The sequence below is a fragment of the Trifolium pratense genome, linkage group LG1, assembly GCF_020283565.1.
Source record: "Trifolium pratense cultivar HEN17-A07 linkage group LG1, ARS_RC_1.1, whole genome shotgun sequence".
Taxonomy (NCBI): domain Eukaryota; kingdom Viridiplantae; phylum Streptophyta; class Magnoliopsida; order Fabales; family Fabaceae; genus Trifolium; species Trifolium pratense.
The window spans coordinates 16,278,877-16,300,652 of NC_060059.1; the positions used below are offsets into that span (position 1 = coordinate 16,278,877).

Consider the following 21,776-nt stretch of genomic DNA (forward strand, 5'->3'; position numbering starts at 1 on the left):
CCTATGTCTCCTTATATTTTTGTTCTCTGCATGGATAAGCTTTCGCATCTCATTGCTGAAGCAGTTGACGGGGGGAATTGGCAGCCTATTAAAGCCGGTAGGTCTGGGCCGCTTATTTCTCATCTCATGTTTGCGGATGATTTACTGCTATTTGGTAAGGCTACGGAGCTGAATATGAGGACCATCACAAATACTTTGGAGAAATTTTGTGAGTTATCGGGGCAAATTGTAAGCATAGAAAAGACTTCAATCTTTTTTTCTAAGAATGTTCCCCGAGACTTGCGTAATATGTTACTTCATCAATCAGGCTTCAGAGAAGCTAATTCTCTTGGTAAGTATCTGGGAATCCCACTAGTTGGTAGAGCCCCTCGTCACAGCGATTTTGAGTATCTAGTAGACAAAGTTCGGAGGAAACTCTCCGGTTGGAAGGCGACTAACCTTTCCTTTGCCGGGAGAGTGACTCTTGCAAAGTCTGTTATCCAAGCAGTGCCGATATATTCCATGATGACAACTACTATTCCCAAGCGAGTTTTAATGGACATTCATCGTATCCAGAGAAATTTCATATGGGGTCATGATACGGGTCAAAGGAAAATGCACATGATCAGTTGGGGAACTTTATTGTTACCTAAAGAGTGCAGAGGATTATCTATCAGACATTTACCTACAATGAACACTGCATGTTTTATGAAATTGGGGTGGAATATGAGAGAAAGTAATGGCAGCTTGTGGTGTAATGTGCTGCAAGGAAAGTATGGCAGAGATAGGGATGTTCATGGTAATTTTGTTGTCAAGCCTACTGATTCTTTTCTGTGGAAAGGAATAGTAAAAGTGTGGGGGAATATTAGTCAATATGAGGAATGGTCTGTCGGGAATGGTACATCAGTACTAGCTTGGACAGATAAGTGGCTGGGAGATAACATTGTTCTAGGACAAAATATGGAGATTATTCCTGAGAATGTTGATAATTGGAAAGTAGCAGACATGGTCAATGAGTTGGGTGAGTGGAAACTAGATGTGTTGACAACTTTATTACCTATAGCTTTGATTAATAGAATTAAAGCATTGCCTCCCCCTCAGAATACTGATGGAAATGATGAGAGAATTTGGCCGGGAGACCGTTTGGGACGTTTCACTATAGCCAGTGCGTATAATCTATTGCGTGGCCATCGTGAATTAGAGGTGGATAATATGTGGAATAATATTTGGAAGATGGAGGCTCCGGAGAGAATTCGGTACTTTATTTGGCGACTGCGTTATGGCCGATTACCGACAAATAAAGCTTGTCATCGATGGGGTCATGGTGCACCGTACTGTGGACATTGTGTTGGTGTTGAAGAAAGTATTATTCATGTCTTGCGAGATTGTCCGTTGGCTCATCACATATGGAATCATTTACTGCCAATGCAGAAAAGGCTTGCTTTCTTCACATGTCATTATCACAGTTGGTTCCATAATAATATGCTTAATCATGAGAAGATGGAAGGAGGCAATGAATGGCGTGTGGTATGGGCTGTGACATGTTATCATCTATGGTTATGGAGGAATAAGGAAACATTTGACTCTGAATTTGTGAGACCGAGGCATGCTTCACAATTTATCCAACAATATGTTGAAAATTACATTAGTGCAAAAAATAGTTTTTCTTTCATTATGGATAAATCAAGAATAACTATCAATGTCAGATGGGAAGCTCCAAGCAATGGTTGGATAAGTTTAAACACGGATGGTGCTGTGCAACATGGAGTAGCCGGATGTGGCGGTGTCTTGCGTGATCAACATGGAAATTGGATTACAGGATTCTCCAAATATATAGGTACCACGTCTGCCTTTAATGCTGAACTTTGGGGAGTATATAGTGGGTTATGTCTTGCAAGAAGGAGAGGCCTCAACTATATAGAGCTCCAAATGGATTCCTTGACAGTGGTAAGGAATCTTTGGGGTGATAGACTTGGCAGTAGTGAAGGAAGGAGTTTAGTTCGACGTATACGAAGTTTACTTCAAGAGGGGTGGGATGTTAGAATCCGACATGTATATCGAGAGGCAAATAGAGTTGCCGATGCCTTAGCATCTATGGGATGCGAGCAAGCTGCGTTTACTTTGTTTGATGAACCTCCCTTAGGGGTGGACCTATTGTGTTCTTCTGATTCTTCGGGAGTTTCTACTCCCCGCATTATTTCCGTGTAATTCTTTTTGGGCATAGCCCCTTTTCAATGCAAAAAAAAAAAAAAAAATAAGCAAGTTTTCGTTTACCTCTTTATGCAGATTTTATTTTCTGTTTACCCCCTGCAAAAAATAGATTCACTCATTTTGCCCTCGTGTTTACAACAGGACATGTGAATGTGCAAATCTGCTGACATGGCTTGTATACGCGAAAAAAATAATTAATATTTATTTTTTAAATTCCACGTCAGATAATATATATTTTTTTAAAAAAAAATTCCTACAAAATAAAAAAAACGGATTTTTTTTTCCCCAAAAAAATCCTACAAATAAATTTTTTTTGCTACAAAATTTTTTTAAAAATTTCCTGTAAAAAAAATAATTTTTTTTTCCTACAAAGAATTTTAAAAAATTTCCAACAAAAAAAAATGAATTTTCTTATTTTGCTCCCAAAATAAATATTTACTCCAAAATAAAAATTTTAAAGATTTATTTTCAAATCTTTTTGAATTAAAAAAAACATGATCTTTATTTTTTAAAAACAAAACATTATTTTTTTGTTAATCTCTTTGAATTAAAAAAAATAGAAAAAGAAGTTTTATTCGTGTTTTCCTCTTATACCAAAATCATTTGCCCTAGAACTAGAAAAATAGAAGGAAGCAGAAGACAATAACGAAGTAGAAGACGATTCCGGTGATTGAAGAAGACGACGACGAATATGATCACGACGGTGGAAGCAAACCGGCGAAGATTCTGTTTTTTTTAAATCAAAAAGATTTGAAAAATAAATTTTTAAAATCTTTATTTTGAAAATAAACTTTATTTGGGAGAAAAATATGAAAATTCGTTTTTTTATTTTAGGAAAAAAATAATAATTTTGTACGAAAAAAAACTATTTGTAGGAATTTTTTTAAAATTTTGTAGGGAAAAAAATTTTATTTGTAGGATTTTCTTTTAATTTTGGAAAAAAAATTCGTTTTATTAATTTTGTAGGAAATTTTTTTTTTGAAAAAAATATTATCTGACGTGGAATTTAAAAATAAATATAAATGTTTTTTTCCACGTGTACAAGCCACGTCAGCAAATTTGCACAATCACATGTCATGTTGTACACACAGGGGGCAAAATGAGTTATGGACTGGGCAATGGGCTTAAAGGCAAAATCAAACTAGCCCAATTAATATGAGAAAGGAAACAGGCCCAAAACAATTAAATTCTAAACGTCCATTTGGCGATATAAGGCCTGGGCGAGGTAGGCAATGAAGGATAACGCCCATAAGATGGATTTACACACGATAACAAAATATCTTCATCCTTCCCTGCCTTAGCGATTAACTTGGGAATGAAGAAACCAACTCCTTGAAACTGCCATGGCTTGGAGACCAAGGTTTTACTCCTTCTTTCACGCTGCATCACCGGAAAAGGCGCGGAAGACCGGATTTGTAGGAACCCTAGCTTGGAGAAGAAGGCTTTAATGGTCTATAAATAGTTTCATATTTTCATCTGTAGCGAGATCGAATTCTGACTTATTAAACTCCCAGGGTTGTTGGGATTGAACTGAGTGTAATCACACCATTTGATCAATAATACAAACCCCCTTGTTTTTTACCAGAACATTTTGGCGCCCACCGTGGGGCTGCGGTAAAATCATTTGATCCCAGCCTATCACAGCAACTAGACGAAAAATCAAACATCTTCACATGGCTGGAGAACATGGAAACAACGACAACTCTAGCGTTAACACCTTGCAAGCCGCCGTTGTAGAAATACGGCGCTTACAAACTCAGATTGCGGCCATCGAAGCCGAAAGAACTAATGAAAAAGAGAAAGCGAAATTGATTTCGGAGGAGGAGGAGGGAGAGGGCGTCATGGACGTACAGCCTTTAGCACAACACTTGTGGGATTCCCAAGTGGTGGAAACAATCAAGGTTCCTCACCTTCCTACCTTCGACGGAAAGACGGATCCAAGGGAGCACCTGATGGCAATCGAAACACAAACCACCATAATCAATGCTCCGGAGCATCTAAAGTGCAAGCTACTAGCCGGCACCTTCAAGGATGTCGCCCTACGTTGGTACATGAACCTTCCAAAGAATTCAATCGAGAGTTATGCTGACTTTCATAAAAAATTTATTCACCAGTTCGCTGGATCGAAACACGTGAAAGTCACATCAACCAGTCTTTTCTCCATCCGCCAAAACCATGGCGAGTCATTGCGTAACTTCCTCGCCAGATTTAGCGAAGCCACCATCAAAGTCTCAAATCCAAATCAGGAGATGTTCGTGGCAGCCTTCCACAATGGGCTAAGAGCAGGACATTTCAATGAGTCCTTAGCCCAAAAGCCAGCCTCGTCAATGCAGGAGGTGAACAAGAGGGCGGAGACGTTAAGGAGAAGGAATACGTGGGCCGTGCCACTAGAGCACCCGAACACCCACGACCAAAAACGGGAGGCCACCAAGGGGACCCATGGCAGAGGCATCATGGGAAGCCCTACCGCCAACCGCCCAGAAGAGAATTCAGGAATCATCCCGCCAATGAAGACCTCACGCCATTAAACGCCTCAAAAGTTTACGTTTTAAACGAAATTCTGGCCACTGGTTTGGCAAACCTCCCCCCAAGGAGAACCAGTAACATCCCCATGGGGCTGGACGATAACGCCTGGTGCGCATATCACAGGTGTAGAGGTCACTCCACAGAAAAATGCTTCCGCTTAAGAGATTTAATCGAAGAGCTGATAAAAAGCGGACACCTTCGCAAATTCATTGACGACGCCGCCCAAGGGCGGGTTGTCGTGCCAAAAGTCCCCCGACAGGAGCCAAGGGACCCTCCTGGGCCAAATAGAGAACCTCCCAAGGGGAGAATCTCCGTGAATACAATAGCGGGAGGATTCTCAGGCGGGGGCGAATCAAGCTCGGCAAGGAAAAGGTATGTACGCCGAGCCATCTCGGAAATATACCTCGTGAGTCAACCCCAGCCATTAGACGTACCAGATTTGGCGTTCACAGCAAAGGATGGGTTGGAGGTAGCGCCTCATGACGATGATCCATTAGTGATTCAAGTCCAAATTTTGAACTGCGATGTAAAGAGAGTACTGATAGACTCAGGGAGTTCAGCGGACATTATGTACTGGGAAGCTTTCAAGGCCATGCAATTAGCAGAGGAGCAATTGCAACCATACTCCGGAACCCTGGTTGGGTTCTCTGGCGAACAAGTGGATGTAATGGGCTATGCCTCTCTTCTCACCACATTTGGAGAAGGCAGCAACGCCAAAACTATCAAGGTGCGATACCTGGTAGTTAAAACTCCCTTTACCTCCTATAATATTATTATAGGTAGGCCCGCCTTTAACACATTGGGGGCGGCCATGTCCACTCTATACCTAGCAATAAAATACCCCCTTGATAATGGGGGAGTAGGGACGGTAAGGGGCGATCAGATTCTCGCCAAGAAATGCTACGAGTCTAGCTTAAAGATACGACACCGAACTTCCAGCGCAAGCGGAAAATTCGAAAGAAGACAAGCCGCAATTCCAGGCGGCATAAACATCATAGAGAGCGCAGATATGGATCCGAGGGAGGAATTTCAAGATCGAAGGGTAAGCCCTATAGAAGACCTGGAGCAGGTTCAAATTGGCGATCACCCACACCAGACAACCAGCTTGGGAACAGCGTTGCCCAGCGAGGAGAGGAGACGAATCATCAAAATCTTGAAGGATAACGCTGACCTATTCGCATGGAAGCCTTCAGATATGCCAGGGATTGACGAAGGGGTGATAACACATAAACTTTCAATATCACCCAGCACAAAACCAGTCTCCCAAAGAAAGAGAAAGGTAGGAGAAGAAAGACGAGTCGCTATAGCGGAAGAAGTAGAGAAGCTAAAGGAGGCTGGATTCATCGAAGAAATAAAATACCCCTCATGGTTGGCAAACGTCGTCATGGTGAAAAAGGCCAACGGAAAGTGGAGAATGTGCGTGGACTTCACAGATTTAAACAAGGCATGTCCCAAAGATCCATATCCTCTGCCCAACATAGACAGGTTAATTGATGGCGCCTCGGGGTGCAAGATGCTGAGTTTTATGGACGCCTACTCCGGATACAATCAAATAAAGATGAACCCCTCCGACGCCTGCCATACAGCCTTTATGTCGAATACTTGCAACTATTTTTACAACGTCATGCCTTTTGGATTGAAGAATGCGGGAGCAACATACCAAAGGTTGATGGACAGGGTTTTTGCCGAGCAAATAGGGAAGAACTTAGAGGTATATATCGACGACATGGTAGTAAAAACTTCCGAGGGAAGTCGCCATGATGATGATCTGTTGGACATCATGGGATCAGTAAGAAAGTACAACATGAGACTAAACCCAGCAAAGTGTTCCTTTGGAGTACAAGCCGGAAAATTCCTAGGGTTTATGCTCACCAGCAGAGGAATAGAGGCTAACCCCGAAAAATGCCAAGCCATCATAGACATGAGGAGCCCCACATCCGTGAAAGAAGTACAAACCTTGACAGGCAGGATAGCGGCACTATCCAGATTTCTATCATGTGCGGGCGAAAAGGGTTTCCACTTCTTCGCATCCCTTAGAAAAAATGAGAGATTCTCCTGGACACCAGAATGTGAAGAAGCCTTCAGACAACTAAAAGAGTTCCTAGCATCACCGCCCATCTTGACACGCCCATTACCAGGTAACACCCTTTACCTATATCTCGCAGTTTCGGATAGAGCTTTGAGTTCAGCTCTAGTTCAGGAAATAGAGGGCGAAGAAAAGCCTATATATTTTGTAAGTAGAACCCTAAGGGGAGCAGAAACCAGGTATCAAAGAATAGAGAGGTTATCTCTCGCGGTAGTTGTCACAGCCAGAAAATTAAGGCAGTACTTTCAAAGCCACCAGGTAGTTGTTAGAACAGATTACCCTATCAAGAACGTCCTCCGAAAGCCAGACTTGGCAGGAAGGATGGTAGCGTGGTCCGTTGAATTATCAGAATTTGACATCACCTTCTCACCTAGAGGGGCCATTAAGTCACAAAGACTAGCTGATTTTGTATTGGAAATGTCTACTCCGCCAACAACAGAGAAAACGGCGTTTTGGACACTCTCAGTTGACGGGGCCTCCAATGTGCGAGGAAGTGGAGCCGGAATAGTACTGGAAGGACCAGATGGCGTTATGATAGAACAATCACTACGTTTCGCCTTCAAAGCCAGCAACAACCAAGCGGAATACGAAGCTTTGATAGCAGGAATGAAGTTAGCAAGCGATATGGAGGTAAAAGAGCTAAGGGCCATGAGTGATTCCCAACTGGTAACCAACCAAGTATCAGGGAAGTTTCAAACGAAGGAGCCGCAGTTAATCAAATACGTGGAGAAGGTGCAAAACCTAGCTAAGCATTTCGATTCGTTCGAATTAGTTTACGTTCCCCGCGAACAAAACATGAGAGCAGATCTATTGTCAAAGCTGGCGAGCACCAAAAAACCAGGAAGCCATAGAACCGTTATCCAAGAGACCATAAAACTCCCAGCATCAACGGGGAAGAGGTAATGATGGTAATAGAAGAGGAAGACTGGAGATCACCCATTATCCGGTACCTCCAAAAGGATGAACTCCCGAAAGAAAGGGAAAAGGCTTTTAAATTGAAGAAAATGGCGGCATGGTATTCAATGGTAGGGGATAAGCTATACAAAAGGGGATTTGCGTCCCCCCTCCTTTTATGCGTCAGTACCGAAGAAGCCAAACGCATCATGTCTGAAGTTCACGAGGGATCGTGTGGTAGTCATATCGGTTCAAGAGCACTAGCAGGAAAGATATTAAGAGCAGGATTTTATTGGCCAGATATACATGATGATACCGCCATGTATGTAAGAAACTGTGACAAATGCCAAAGACACGCCAACCTGCATCACGTTCCGGGGGAACCGCTAAAGTCAGTATTATCCCCATGGCCCTTTTTCATGTGGGGTGTAGATATCGTGGGTCCGTTTCCGGTTGGCTATAAACAAGCGCGATGGATCATCGTCGCCGTGGACTACTTTACAAAATGGATTGAAGCAGAACCGGTATCCAGCATCTCGGCGGAACAGGTAAAAATCTTTTATTGGAAGAAAATCATCTGCAGATTTGGACTGCCCAAGTATATCGTATCCGACAACGGTACACAGTTCGCCAGCGAAAAGGTCGTAGAGTTCTGTCGAAGCAAAGGGATCAAAAACACCTTTATATCGGTGGAGCATCCACAAGCTAACGGACAAGCAGAGTCAGCAAATAAGGTGATACTAAGAGCCTTAAAAAGGAGGCTAGATAGCAAAGGCGAAGCTTGGGTAGCCCACATCTCACCCATCCTCTGGTCGTATCACACCACTCCCCAATCCTCGACAGGAGAAGCGCCATTTACAATGGTCTATGGTTCAGACGCGATGATCCCGGTGGAAATAAATCCTCCTAGTTGGCGCAGAGAAACCACGACGCAGGAAGAAAACGACAGAGCTTTGGAAGAGAACCTAGACATGATCGAGGAAAGAAGAGAAAGAGCGCATTTCAGAGAATTCGCCATAAAGCAAAGGGCCGCTAGGCGTTATAATACGAGAGTCAAACAAAGGAGTTTCCAAGAGGGCGATCTAGTGCTGAAAAGACCTATGGGAAAGGATAAAGGAGGAAAGTTCGCAGCAAACTGGGAAGGCCCCTTTCGGGTGCAAGAAGCTTTCGAAGGAGGAGCATATCGTCTAGAGACCATGGAAGGAAGAATCCTCCCCAGGACGTGGAACATAGCAAACTTAAAGTTCTACTACAGCTAATCGCGGGGCATCACGTTACTGGTGGAAGAATAAGTAAAACCATTCTCTTCTTTTAGCAATATTTTTAATGATGTATAAGAACCGTTTTCATAAATGAATAAAAAGACAATGAGACACTCTTTTCTCCTGCTTTAACTGGGGTTTTTATCGAGGCTCATTGAATTTCAAAATTCTAGTAGTTTATATCTTCTTGCATATGTCAAAATATATACGTCAACCTGATTAAGTTACGGGCTCTGAATCAACGAAAATGGTTATCTCAAACTTGAGCTCCGAATCTTTATCAAAGATCAACTCAGATGTGAGCGCTGAACCATCAAACAAGGTTGCAAGGCCTTGGCGTTACCTGTAAGTCTTACGAGTTGGGTACGTCAGAAAAAGAAAAATCAAACAAGGTTGCAAGGCCTTGGCGTTACCTGTAAGTCTTACGAGTTGGGTACGTCAGAAAAAGAAAAATCAAACAAGGTTGCAAGGCCTTGGCGTTACCTGTAAGTCTTACGAGTTGGGTACGTCAGAAAAAGAAAAATCAAACAAGGTTGCAAGGCTTTGGCGTTACCTGTAAGTCTTACGAGTTGGGTACGTCAGAAAAAGAAAAATCAAACAAGGTTGCAAGGCCTTGGCGTTACCTGTAAGTCTTACGAGTTGGGTACGTCAGAAAAAGAAAAATCAAACAAGGTTGCAAGGCCTTGGCGTTACCTGTAAGTCTTACGAGTTGGGTACGTCAGAAAAAGAAAAATCAAACAAGGTTGCAAGGTCTTGGCGTTACCTGTAAGTCTTACGAGTTGGGTACGTCAGAAAAAGAAAATTAAACAAGGTTGCAAGGCCTTGGCGTTACCTGTAAGTCTTACGAGTTGGGTACGTCAGAAAAAGAAAATTAAACAAGGTTGCAAGGCCTTGGCGTTACCTGTAAGTCTTACGAGTTGGGTACGTCAGAAAAAGTAAATTAAACAAGGTTGCAAGGCCTTGGCGTTACCTGTAAGTCTTACGAGTTGGGTACGTCAGAAAAAGAAAAATAAACAAGGTTGCAAGGCCTTGGCGTTACCTGTAAGTCTTACGAGTTGGGTACGTCAGAAAAAGAAAAATTAAACAAGGTTGCAAGGCCTTGGCGTTACCTGTAAGTCTTACGAGTTGGGTACGTCAGAAAAAGAAAAATTAAACAAGGTTGCAAGGCCTTGGCGTTACCTGTAAGTCTTACGAGTTGGGTACGTCAGAAAAAGAAAATTAAACAAGGTTGCAAGGCCTTGGCGTTACCTGTAAGTCTTACAAGTTGGGTACGTCAGAAAAAGAAACAGCAGAGAAAGGCGAGATTATCAACACCGCCAGAAGAAGCTTATACACAACCAAAGCAGGCGATTCATTATAACGCCAAAAGATAACAGGTATAAAGTTATTTGTATCAATTTACAATTATTATAGAAAGTCGAAGATGTCGCAGGTGCAAGGACAAAGTTTCCTAGACGAGAACGACAGAAGGCGTTACCTCACAACGTAATGCAAAATTCATCCGCAAAATTATGAAGAAAGAAGATCATTGCAAATAAAGAAAATTAATAGAAACCCGATAAAGGGTAAATTGTTCAAGCCACAAAGGGGCATACAAATAGTTACAAAAGCCACATAAGGGCAGAATTAAATTCATTACAAACAAGGTCAAATCATTCACTGGGAGGTACATAGGGAACGAGCTTTCCATCAATGATCTGGTTCATCGCATCAGCTTCAGCTAAGCGCTTGGCGTCGAGGTCTGGGAAAAGAAGCTTGACTTGCTCAAGGGCATAGGCGAAGCCTTCCTCGTACTGGTTGGCAGCATACAGTTGAAGCTCCTTCACGTCAGTTTCCAGTCTCTCCTTCTCTTCGCCCAAGGTCCCCACGGAGAACACCGCTGCATCTTTCTCTTTAGAAAGCTTAGAAATCATCTCATCTTGAGCAGCAGCGTTCTCTTTGAGCTTGGTCTCGGAGGCGGCATAACCTTCCTTAACCTTCGCCAGGTTATCCTCATACTCCCTCTTCAACCTCTCCGCCTCGCCCTCCTGGCTCTCCTTCAGCTTCCTGATATCCTCCTCCAGCTTGGTCTTGGTCTCGGAATATTTCTTCTCAATATCAGCAAGATGGTCATCAACGACCTTCACCTTCCGTTTTGCCTCTTGGACCTCCTGCTCCTGCCGATTCGTCAGCAAATAGTTGAGAAGAGTACCTTTTACCTCATACTCCAGGGCTTTTCTCCTCAAGTCTTCAGTGGGAGTGTTAGTAAATCGAGTCATATCGCCAACCATAGTCACCCCCCTCTCAATAAACTCGAGGGGATCGAAGGAAGCCCAAGAAAGAGGAGCAGCGGCTTCAGAATCTTTAGATGAAGGCTGAGTAGAACTGGAAGCTTTGCCTTTGCCTTTGTCAGCATCCCCAGCTGGTTGGCTAACCTTCTCAGTTTTTTGTCTTTTAGGAGGAGGAACGACACCCTCGGATCCCGCCACTTTAGCAGCAGCCTTTCCTGGGATCTCAACAGGAATGCGCCCATCATGCTTTTTCTTGCTCCGTCCCTCTGTAACTCCAGCCTCTTCCACTTGTAGCTGCTTCAGAGGGTCGGTAACGCCAGCAGCAGGATTGGCTTTTTGTTGACGAGCTTTTGCCAAGAACGCCAGTCTTTCTTCAGAAATGGTACTCATTCTTTCTGAAAAATAAAGGAACCAGAAAAAACACAGGTTAGTAATAAGGCGAGATCAACATTAAACGAAAAATATGCGTATATGCCAAGTCCATCACTTACGTAAATACTCTGTCAAAGCTTCACTATTACCCTCACATCTAAGGATATCAGTAGTGTCCATAAGAGCAAAAGAATCAAGAAAGTGGACAGTATCCTGCTCAAAGTCACTCAAAGTCTCAAAGATGGTTCCCTTGATAAGCCTAGGGTTGTCAGTCCAGTAGAAAGGGAATAGGGGATCTCCTATCTCATCATACATTAGATCTGGAAGTTGGTCGCTACTGCGAACCCTAAAGAAGGAGTCCTTGAAGCCTTTGAAGTTGGAAGCATACAGACTCATGAGGCGATGATTGGGTTGACTACTAAGAGAAACCATAGTCTGGGGTTTTAGGTTCTTGATATGGTAAAAACAGAAGAAAACACCAATCGAGGGTGCCAGTTCAAAACTTAGGCACATCACCTCGAAGGCTTTTACGAAGGCCCAGCTGTTAGGATGAAGTTGAGTGGGGGCGACATTGAGAACCCTCAACATCTCCGCCTCGAAAGAAGTAAAAGGAAGCCAGAGGTTTAGAGGTTGGATCACGCCAGTGTAGAGGTAAAAGTAATCCGGCGGGGTGTCGTTTTTGAAAAAGACAAACTCATCTTCTCGGACAGGCTCAGTGATGATAGACTCCTCAAGTTTGGACTCTGTAAGTCTGACGGCTTTCCTAAAGCTCATCACCATCTCCGCACTAGTGTATTTTGAAGGAACTTCCATGGTGACGGGAGTATAGCCAGCAACCACCAAATCTCGGCAAGGGTTTTTCCGCTTTCCTGTGAAAGAGGAAGGGGAAATTATGACACAATCACTATCACTACCGCTACTGCTATCGCTATCACTGTCACTATCGCTACCGCTTCCAACATCAAAACCCCATAACTCCGAATAAAATCCCCGGCTATTGAGAACGCCGTTTGCCCTAGTATAATGGGCGCGAACTTGTCGCGCCCACTCAAAGTAACTAGGAGAAGAGGCCGAGATTCTCCCCTCATTCTCATCTAACTCCCTCAGGATAACCATTCTCTAAAAACCTATGAATTAGGGTTTTTTTTCCTTTGAGCGAAACTAAATCAAGGAAAAGAGTAAAGGTACGAAATAAAATACCTTACGGGTAACACTTCAAAGCCGAGAGGAACGGACGTCTTTAAATGAAGCCGATTGAGAAGCTCTACCGAAGGTTGGAGAGGAAGAAAAGAAGCTCTACCGAAGTTATGAAAAGGAAGACAAGTGGGTAGAACTAGGTTAGAAGTTGCAAAAGAAGTAGAAGAAAAGAAAAGAGCAAAAACTCTCTATTTATAAACCCCCGTACTAACGTCGATTCGAAGTTACAAGGTTCGAACGAGTAGTGTCATACGAGTCGTCGGATTAAATACGTGTCAAAGCGCGCATCTCAAGAGTAAATCATGGAAGATTTATCGTCAGATAGTTAAAAACCACGCCCACAGGCGAGGTAACTATTTACAACGCCTTTGAAGGAAAGGCCACGCCAGGACACATTATCTCGCCAAAAACGCAAAAACTTGATTCGCCTTTGGGGCGCAACAAAGATATCCAAAACAACGCCCAACGAGAAAAAGCCAAAAATCAAGGAGAGGCAAGACATAAAATAAAGCAAAGACAAGACATAAAGTAAGGCATTCCACTCAAGGCAAAAAATCTTTATTAATAACAGGAGGTACAGAGTACAACGAGAAGAAATAGAGGCTACAAACAAAGGACCAGTCCCTAAATCCTATCAATCAGACTCCGAATCCTTTTGCACAGGCTCAGGGAAAGTCATCTTGGATTCCACGGTGACCCGGGACCGCTCTTCTTCACTGGACGAAGAAGCACGAAGCTCAGGAGGAACATAGGTCTCCAGAAACGAAACGTAATCCTCATCGCCACTACCAGAATCGGAGGTATCCGAGGAAAGAACGATAACCTCCACCTTTTTGACATCCTTAGACCTTCGAGAGCGAGTGGAGTTGGAGGTAGACACCTCTACCCTTTTCTTCCTTCGCTGGGTTTGAGACTTCTCAGCAGCAGGCATTTTGGCATTGTTCTTTTCCATCGTGATGATTCAGAACAAATTGATATAAATTTGAGTTTTATCAGGTGATATTTATAGTCAACTTTTAACCTTAACATCGTTATTAACCATAGCAATAAATGCTTGGACGGTCGTAACCACCAACTTTTGACTGTCTCGAGAAATGTCACTTTTACATTTCCAAGGAGTTCAAAATTTGACCCAGTTTTAGTTATCGAAGATCGCAAAAGGAGGCGGTACTAAAAAGAACAGAAGAGCAACACATAAGGAAAAGAAATTACTTAATACTCAAATTCTTATAAAGGAAATACAACGGAAGCAAAGAAACAGAATGAAAATAACAAGGATCCCAAAACGCGGAAGCAAATTACAAATACTTGAAAGAAAATCACAAAACGGAAAAATGAGCAAACAAAAGACTTCATGGCATGGTAGAACTCCCTAATTCACCAGCATCGGCAACGGCGATACGGTGCATTTCCTCCAATGCCCGTTTCACCCTCTTCGCCTTCACCATGTTTTCTTCAATGGGCTTCAGATCCTCTCTTAGTTCGCTCTGCTTGTCCGAAAGGTCCACCAAAGAGTGACGCCTGGAAATCAACTTAGCAACATCATCCCTAATCTCGCCTTGAAGAGCCCTCTTCCTCTTCACAAGCGGCTTCATCTCCTTGTTCAGCAGCGCCAAACGATCGTCCACTCTCCGCTCCTCGTTGAAGCATATTCCTAAGATTTCCTCCTGCACACCCATGGTCTCTTTCGTAATCTCTATCTGGCTGTCGACAGCTTCGGTAACTTCGGCATGGCATTCTTTGACATTCTCCACAGCAATCACAAAGGATGCACTATCCTTCAACTCTTTCTCTAGACGCAGCACACTGTCAAGAAAACGCTTCTCTTCCTTGGTCAGCCTCCAGCAATAGTCATTAAGCTCTTTGACAAATTCCGAGAACTCACCAAAATCGTCCATTAAGTCCTCCGTACTCAGGGTCAACATGCGGCGAAGCCGCTTGATGACGGGGGAAGCAGGGGACTGACCGCATTCAAAGGGAGGATTTTTGGGAGACATAGCTCTGAAAGGAAAGCTTAGAATTTCGCAGGTAAGAAGGGATGAACTGATTATTTCATCAAAGTCCCACTTTTATAGACAAAGAATCTCATCGTGGCAGCAGCAGGTGTGGAAACGGTTAATAAGAATTGCTCATGAACGTAAGAACGTGCGCCAGAGAGTGGGAGAGAAACGCGGTATACCACGCGCCAAGAATTATGGAGGGAAATTCGAATTGTACTTAAGCATTTCATTCCTACGGATCTCATGCTTGGGGGGCTGTGGACTGGGCAATGGGCTTAAAGGCAAAATCAAACTAGCCCAATTAATATGAGAAAGGAAACAGGCCCAAAACAATTAAATTCTAAACGTCCATTTGGCGATATAAGGCCTGGGCGAGGTAGGCAATGAAGGATAACGCCCATAAGATGGATTTACACACGATAACAAAATATCTTCATCCTTCCCTGCCTTAGCGATTAACTTGGGAATGAAGAAACCAACTCCTTGAAACTGCCATGGCTTGGAGACCAAGGTTTTACTCCTTCTTTCACGCTGCATCACCGGAAAAGGCGCGGAAGACCGGATTTGTAGGAACCCTAGCTTGGAGAAGAAGGCTTTAATGGTCTATAAATAGTTTCATATTTTCATCTGTAGCGAGATCGAATTCTGACTTATTAAACTCCCAGGGTTGTTGGGATTGAACTGAGTGTAATCACACCATTTGATCAATAATACAAACCCCCTTGTTTTTTACCAGAACAAGTTGTAACGCCCCGACTTTTAGAATTATTCGTTTATTTAGAATTTAGTTAATCATTGTCTATTTTGTTAGGAATTAATGGTTTAGATGTGTTTGCGTGATTATCTAATTATTTTAGCATGTTAAATAATTAGTTGACGGAAATTTGAAGTACATAAGATGAAGTAGGAAAATAAATGATTTAGAAGTAGTTATTGGGCCTTGTAGCATGATTTGGGAGGTGATAAAATAATAATAAATATTAAATAATAAAATAAAATCCTCATAACTTGGAGAGATAAAATAACCTAGGTTTTTTTCTATAAATAGGTTAAAGTAGTGCAAATTAGGATTGCCCACTATTTTACCGAAACAGAAAAATAAAATAGAGAACAAAAGAGAGGATTCACGAGAGAAAGAAAGAGGAGAAAAACTACGGAGATCACTACCATACAGGTAAGGGGTTTGTCCAACTCACTTAGGAAATTCTGAATTTATAGTTTTATGGTTATAACTTGTGTTTTTCTTATTTCCTTCTTACTGTTGTTGTTGTTTGAGTCCTATGTTCCTTTTATTTGGACTCTTATGCCTAATTGTGTTGTTGAAATTTTGTGTTGTTCTATGTTTGGAATACGTGTCCTTAATTGTTGGAAAGTTTAGATGGAACCACTGAGTTCATCAATGGAGATGGGTTTAAGAAATTGAAAATAATCACCACTTTTAAAAAGAATAAATAAGCTGTGCTTTGAGTCTAATAAACCATGAGAGGTATTTTTACTATGTTTTAAGAGTCGTGTCAGTATTAAAACGATCACGAGATGTTTTCAAACCATCCTAACTCATAACCGAGAGCTTTGGGTATGGTTTTAATGATGTTGTTGTTGTTTTCTTAAAGAGAACTCTAGCCTCTTTTTACATGTGATTAGCTTTCCGATTTTAAAAATTAATACCGGGTATCTTTCTAACTTTAATTTGCGATCAAAACGGTATAAAGAACGTCGAAATCCGTTGAGATACGAGGGATAACAGGTCGGGTCAACGCGGGTCGTTGTGACCCGTTTCTGCAGAAAGTCGGGTGACGAAGACGATGAACAGTAGTCATCAACGCCCAGTCGCAGCCCCGGAGAGTGGTGGCGCGTGAGACCTCTAGGGGACTCCAATTGTTTTAGTTCTTTTTACATTAAAATAATAAATAATTTTACGAGAATTTTGGTACCACTTTGATAATTTTTGGACACTCGTAGCTATTTGTAATTAATTATTTGGAGTAAAAATGTGATTAAAAATATTATAATTTCGTGAAAATTTCCCAAAAAAATTATGTACAGTATTTTGAATATTTAGAACCCTTTGGTGTGATTCACTCTCTCTGGTTCCTAGATTTGAAATTATTTTATAATTGTTGTCTATTAAATTGAGTTAATTTTCTAACTAAAATTGCAAATTGGTTTTTAATTAAATTACTTGAGTCGGAGCTGTTTCGGGTATTGGTCGGTCGCTGTTAAAAAGAGTAAACTAATTAGTTTGACTAAGTTTGGACTATCGTTGGTGTTGTCTTAAATCGTTGTTCGTTATTAGTAGCAGTGTCGTTTTAGTCATGTTGTTGTAGTTGGTTATTAATAGTGTTGAGCTATATTATTAATAACGATGTTGAATTGTAATATTATAATGATTATAATTTTGTTGAAGTATTATTATTATTATTATTACTATTATTATTATGAGGTAGTTATGAGGTTAGAAAGATGTCAAAATGATGTCGTATATATTATTATTATTATTATTATGAGGTAGTCATGAGGTAGCAAAGATGTCATAATGATATCGAATTATATCTATATCTATATCTATAACAATAATAAAGGAAAAACATTTTTTTGGTGTAGCCTTTTTTTAAAATTCCAAAATACCCTTGAAAATTTTCATTTTAAATATTCAAAAATCAAATCCTATATCGGTTACCATTTCAAAAAAATTATGTTAACGGCTTATATTATCTTCCAACACTACACATCCTTTCATTCAACTACCATTTGAATACCCCCTTCTTCTCCTTTTGTTTTATCCTTTTGACTTCATATAGTAGTCTTAATTAAAGGGCTTTTATTTGTCAAAAAAAATATTAAGGGTTTTTAAATCATAAAATGAGATTCAACATTACAATTTCTCAGTGATGCCATGGTCAAAATCATGGAAATTTAAGTAAGAAAGGTTACACCTATCAACAAAAAATACAAGTAAGAAATATAACTATTTATTGTCATTTCTTCTAATTTTTTTAAGGGTAGTCATGTGAGTGACGCAATTTTGCACACTCTCCTTAACTTTTCTTCTAATATTTGATTGGTATATGTCTTTAATTTTTATCCAAATTTGTTAACGTTTAATTGCAGAAGTCCATTCATTGAAATTGAAACGCAGTGACATCATCAATGCGACAAACAAATGTCTCACTACGATTTTTGTTTCACATTCATCTTTTCTATTGATCTTTAACATTGAAAATACGCACAATGAAAGACTATGTTAATGATGGTGCTTCAATTTCAAGACTCTTTCTCTCACACCCTCCCTTTCTCTTTTGGTTCTTCATCTATTGTTATTTTTTCTTTGTTAGTGTTCATCATTTGTGTTGTGCATTAATGTTTGTTCCATTTTTTATCATTTGTGTTGTTCATTAATATTGGTTCGAATTTTTTTCTCTTTCTACAAAAGTGTTCAAATGGCTTCAAGCCTTCAATCATGTATATACTCAGTATTTGAAATATTTTATTATTATTTGAAGTTTGAGAATCTGGTAAAATATATACTCATTCTTTGTTTCAATTGTTACTACCATGCGATAATCACATTTCATGTTTGGTTGAGTCTTGGTTACATTGCTTCATTTATAATGTGTTTCTATTACGACGATTGAATGAACATCTCATGGAGTATCTCTAATGAAATGGATTCTACTTTTTGATTGAATCTACAAGTGTTTTAGAACAACCAAAGATTTAATTATAAGTTTTATTTTTTACTCATGGTAGTTTTGTATTTAGAGTACAATATTTAAGCAGCAATTGAATACAAAGAAAATGAACATATTTTATCTTTTAATTTTTAGGAATTTAGAGCATCAATTTTTTTTTTATCGTCATTTATTTAATGGAGTACATATATATTTGGAATGTTTTCACTACAAATTCATGGACGTTAGGGACAACCTTCTTTGTTTTTTTTTTCAACTATGCTTACATCATAGACATTAATATAAGGCTATGTTTTTTTTTTTTTCATTCAATTGATTTCATTTCTACTTTTCTATTTAATTTTCTACATCTTATTTCAGACCTAATTTCAAAATTGTTGCAAAAGATAAAAGTAAATGTCAGAGAGAAAAGAAAGATGGGAGATCATATTGACATTTTTTGAAAAGCATAAAAGGTTTGTCAGGGGCTTCACACCTACAACGGGTATATGCTATAACATTGAAGGAAAAATCACTATCAAAAAGTTTTTTTCAACTCTTTCTATTTTTCCAGTAATTATATCTTAATTTTTCCAAAAATTGTAATTTTTCCAAAAGATAAAAACCTCATTTTTCAATTTTGATGATTGATGTCATTGTATCTTAGCATTAATTGTCTCTTTTGTACTTTCATTTTTTAACGAAACTTATTGTATGCTTTACGATCTCATTTTTCTTTTTGACATCTGTTCAAGGTTGATGAGGAGAGAAGACACCTCACACCATCAACAACAAAAAAAATAGATATAGAAAGGAAGGGGAAAGAGTGGGAGAAGACTATAGCAAGGAAAAAAGTATGAAAACAGAAAGTCATCCTTACGAAAGGCACACAAAATGATTAAAAAAGAAGTAGAAGATTAGAGAGGAGTTTGATTATTGTTTTAAGTCAAAAATCTATTTTTTATCTTCACAAAGACATGTATGATCATGAAATCAACAATTAACAAACATATAGTTTGTCTTATTTTTAACTATGGATGTATATCTCTCTCTATAAATACTTATCTTGACCGGAACATTGATAGTTATGAAAATGGATTTTCATTTTATGTTCAAAGTTTTTTTTTTCTATTGACAACCATCATGAACTTTCATTCTTATGTTCTACGCATCGAATGAAGTCTTTTTGAAAATACTTTTCAAATATAAGATCACATTTTTTTAAATATAAGATCACATATTAACATATATTGGTAACAAGTTGTTTCTTTACCTATTATGTCAATCAATTCACATAAAATACAACTTTTATTTAAATGAAAACTAAAAGTACGCAAAAATTGAATTGAATAAAAATTAAATTCTTAGTAAAATATTTACGATTTATATATGATAGCAGAATAAAAAACGCGGATCACACAAACGGGCACAAAACTTGCCCGTTTGACCGCTAGATGCCAAAAGAAGCGGGCACGTTCCGTGCCCGTTTATGTGATCCACTTTTTCTATCGCGCTAACATGTACTTTAATTTTATTTCTTATTATTTTTTTTCAATCCAGCGGCCGTCTGTGTGTTCCGCTTTTTCTATTCTGCTAAGTTGGATAAAAAATTATATTATAGATTTTTCATATATATATATGGGGTTTTCTAACTTAGACCCTAGTTAGGTCTAAGTTAGCAAGGTGCACCTTTTTAATTGGACCAAAATACCCATTCTTTTTAATTAATTAACCAAAATACCCATTAGTAGACGCCGATCCAGTGTCGCGCGCGTACCGAAGGGCCATGGTTACAGACCGTTGATTTCCATCAGACAGCCAAGATCTGATCTCATCAAGACTGTCTGATCAATCAGACAGCCCAGATCATCCTGATCCATCAGATTCCAGCGCCTGCGACACACTGGATTACAACCTGGAGAGAGAAACATTTGCTTTTTAAAAGTAGGACACGTGTCACACAATGGTTGGCTGGGCGTGATTTTTGTTCATTTAATACTTTGAACTCAATTATTTCGTTGTAAATTAATTTTTTATTTTTTTATTTTTATACCAAAATTCATAATTTTTTTTTGTCTACAAATAGAGACTTGGTTCGTTTGATTTGGACACCGAAAATAAATGCAATTTTTCACTACCTTAATCTCATTTTTTGTCTACTAAATACGTTACTTGTATGTTGTAATTTAACACGCACCACTCAACCAACTCACTGAAACCATTATACCAGGAAAATAGTAGATAATATTCTGGAACTTTTGGTATATTTTATGAAATTTTTGGAGACCTGAAACTATTTTTAGTTAATTAAATGAGATAAAACGGTAATTAAAAACTAATGTTTGCTTCTGAAACCATTTTACTGGTAGAATGGTTGCACATAGTTATATTCTGAAACCATTTTACTGGTAGAATGGTTTCAATGAGTAATTTATTAATTGTGTTTGCTTCTGAAACCATTTATCTGGTACAATGGTTTCAGAGAGTTGTAATCTGAAACCATTTTGCTGGTAGAATGGTTTCAGTAAGTTGATTATTAGTTATTTGCTTCTGAAACCATTTAGCTTGTAGAATGGTTGCACATAGTTGTATTCTGAAACCATTTTACTGGTAGAATGGTTTCAGTGAGTAATTTATTAATTGTGTTTGCTTCTGAAACCATTTATCTGGTACAATGGTTTCAGAGAGTTGTAATCTGAAACCATTTTGCTGGTAGAATGGTTTCAGTGAGTTGATGTAAGGTAGTGAAAAATGAGATTAAGGTAGTGAAAAATTGCGTTTTTTTTTCGGTGTCCAAATCAAACGAACCAAGTCTCTATTTGTAGAGAAAAAAAAATTATGAATTTTGGTAAAAAAAAAATAAATAAAAAATTAATTTACAACGAAATAATTGAGTTCAAAATATTAAATGAACAAAAATCACGCCCAGCCAACCATTGTGTGACACGTGTCCTACTTTTAAAAAGCAAATTTTTCTCTCTCCAGGTTATAATCCAGTGTGGCGCAGGCGCTGGAATCTGATGGATCAGGATGATCTGGGTTGTCTGATTGATCAGACAGTCTTGATGAGATCAGATCTTGGCTGTCTGATGGAAATCAACGGTCTGTAACCATGGTCCTTCGGTACGCGCGCGACACTAGATCCGCGTCCATTGATGGTAATTTGTTTAATTAATTAAAAAGAATGGGTATTTTGGTCCAACTGAAAAGGTGCACCTTGCTAACTTAGACCCAACTTGGTCTAAGTTAGCAGCCCCCTATATATATATATATATATATGAATAGTAGGTTTTTGAAAAACAACAAAT

General features: G+C 39.6%; 1 protein-coding gene across 1 annotated transcript; it reads left to right on the forward strand.

Annotated features, from left to right (window-relative positions):
• Nucleotides 1-4,801: 4,801 nt before the first annotated feature.
• Nucleotides 4,802-10,473, forward strand: LOC123889227. The gene is made up of 2 exons (XM_045938467.1): nt 4,802-5,758; nt 10,372-10,473. The coding sequence occupies exons 1-2, from the start codon at nt 4,802-4,804 to the stop codon at nt 10,471-10,473; spliced, it is 1,059 nt and encodes a 352-aa protein (XP_045794423.1).
• The last annotated feature ends 11,303 nt before the right edge of the window (nt 10,474-21,776 follow it).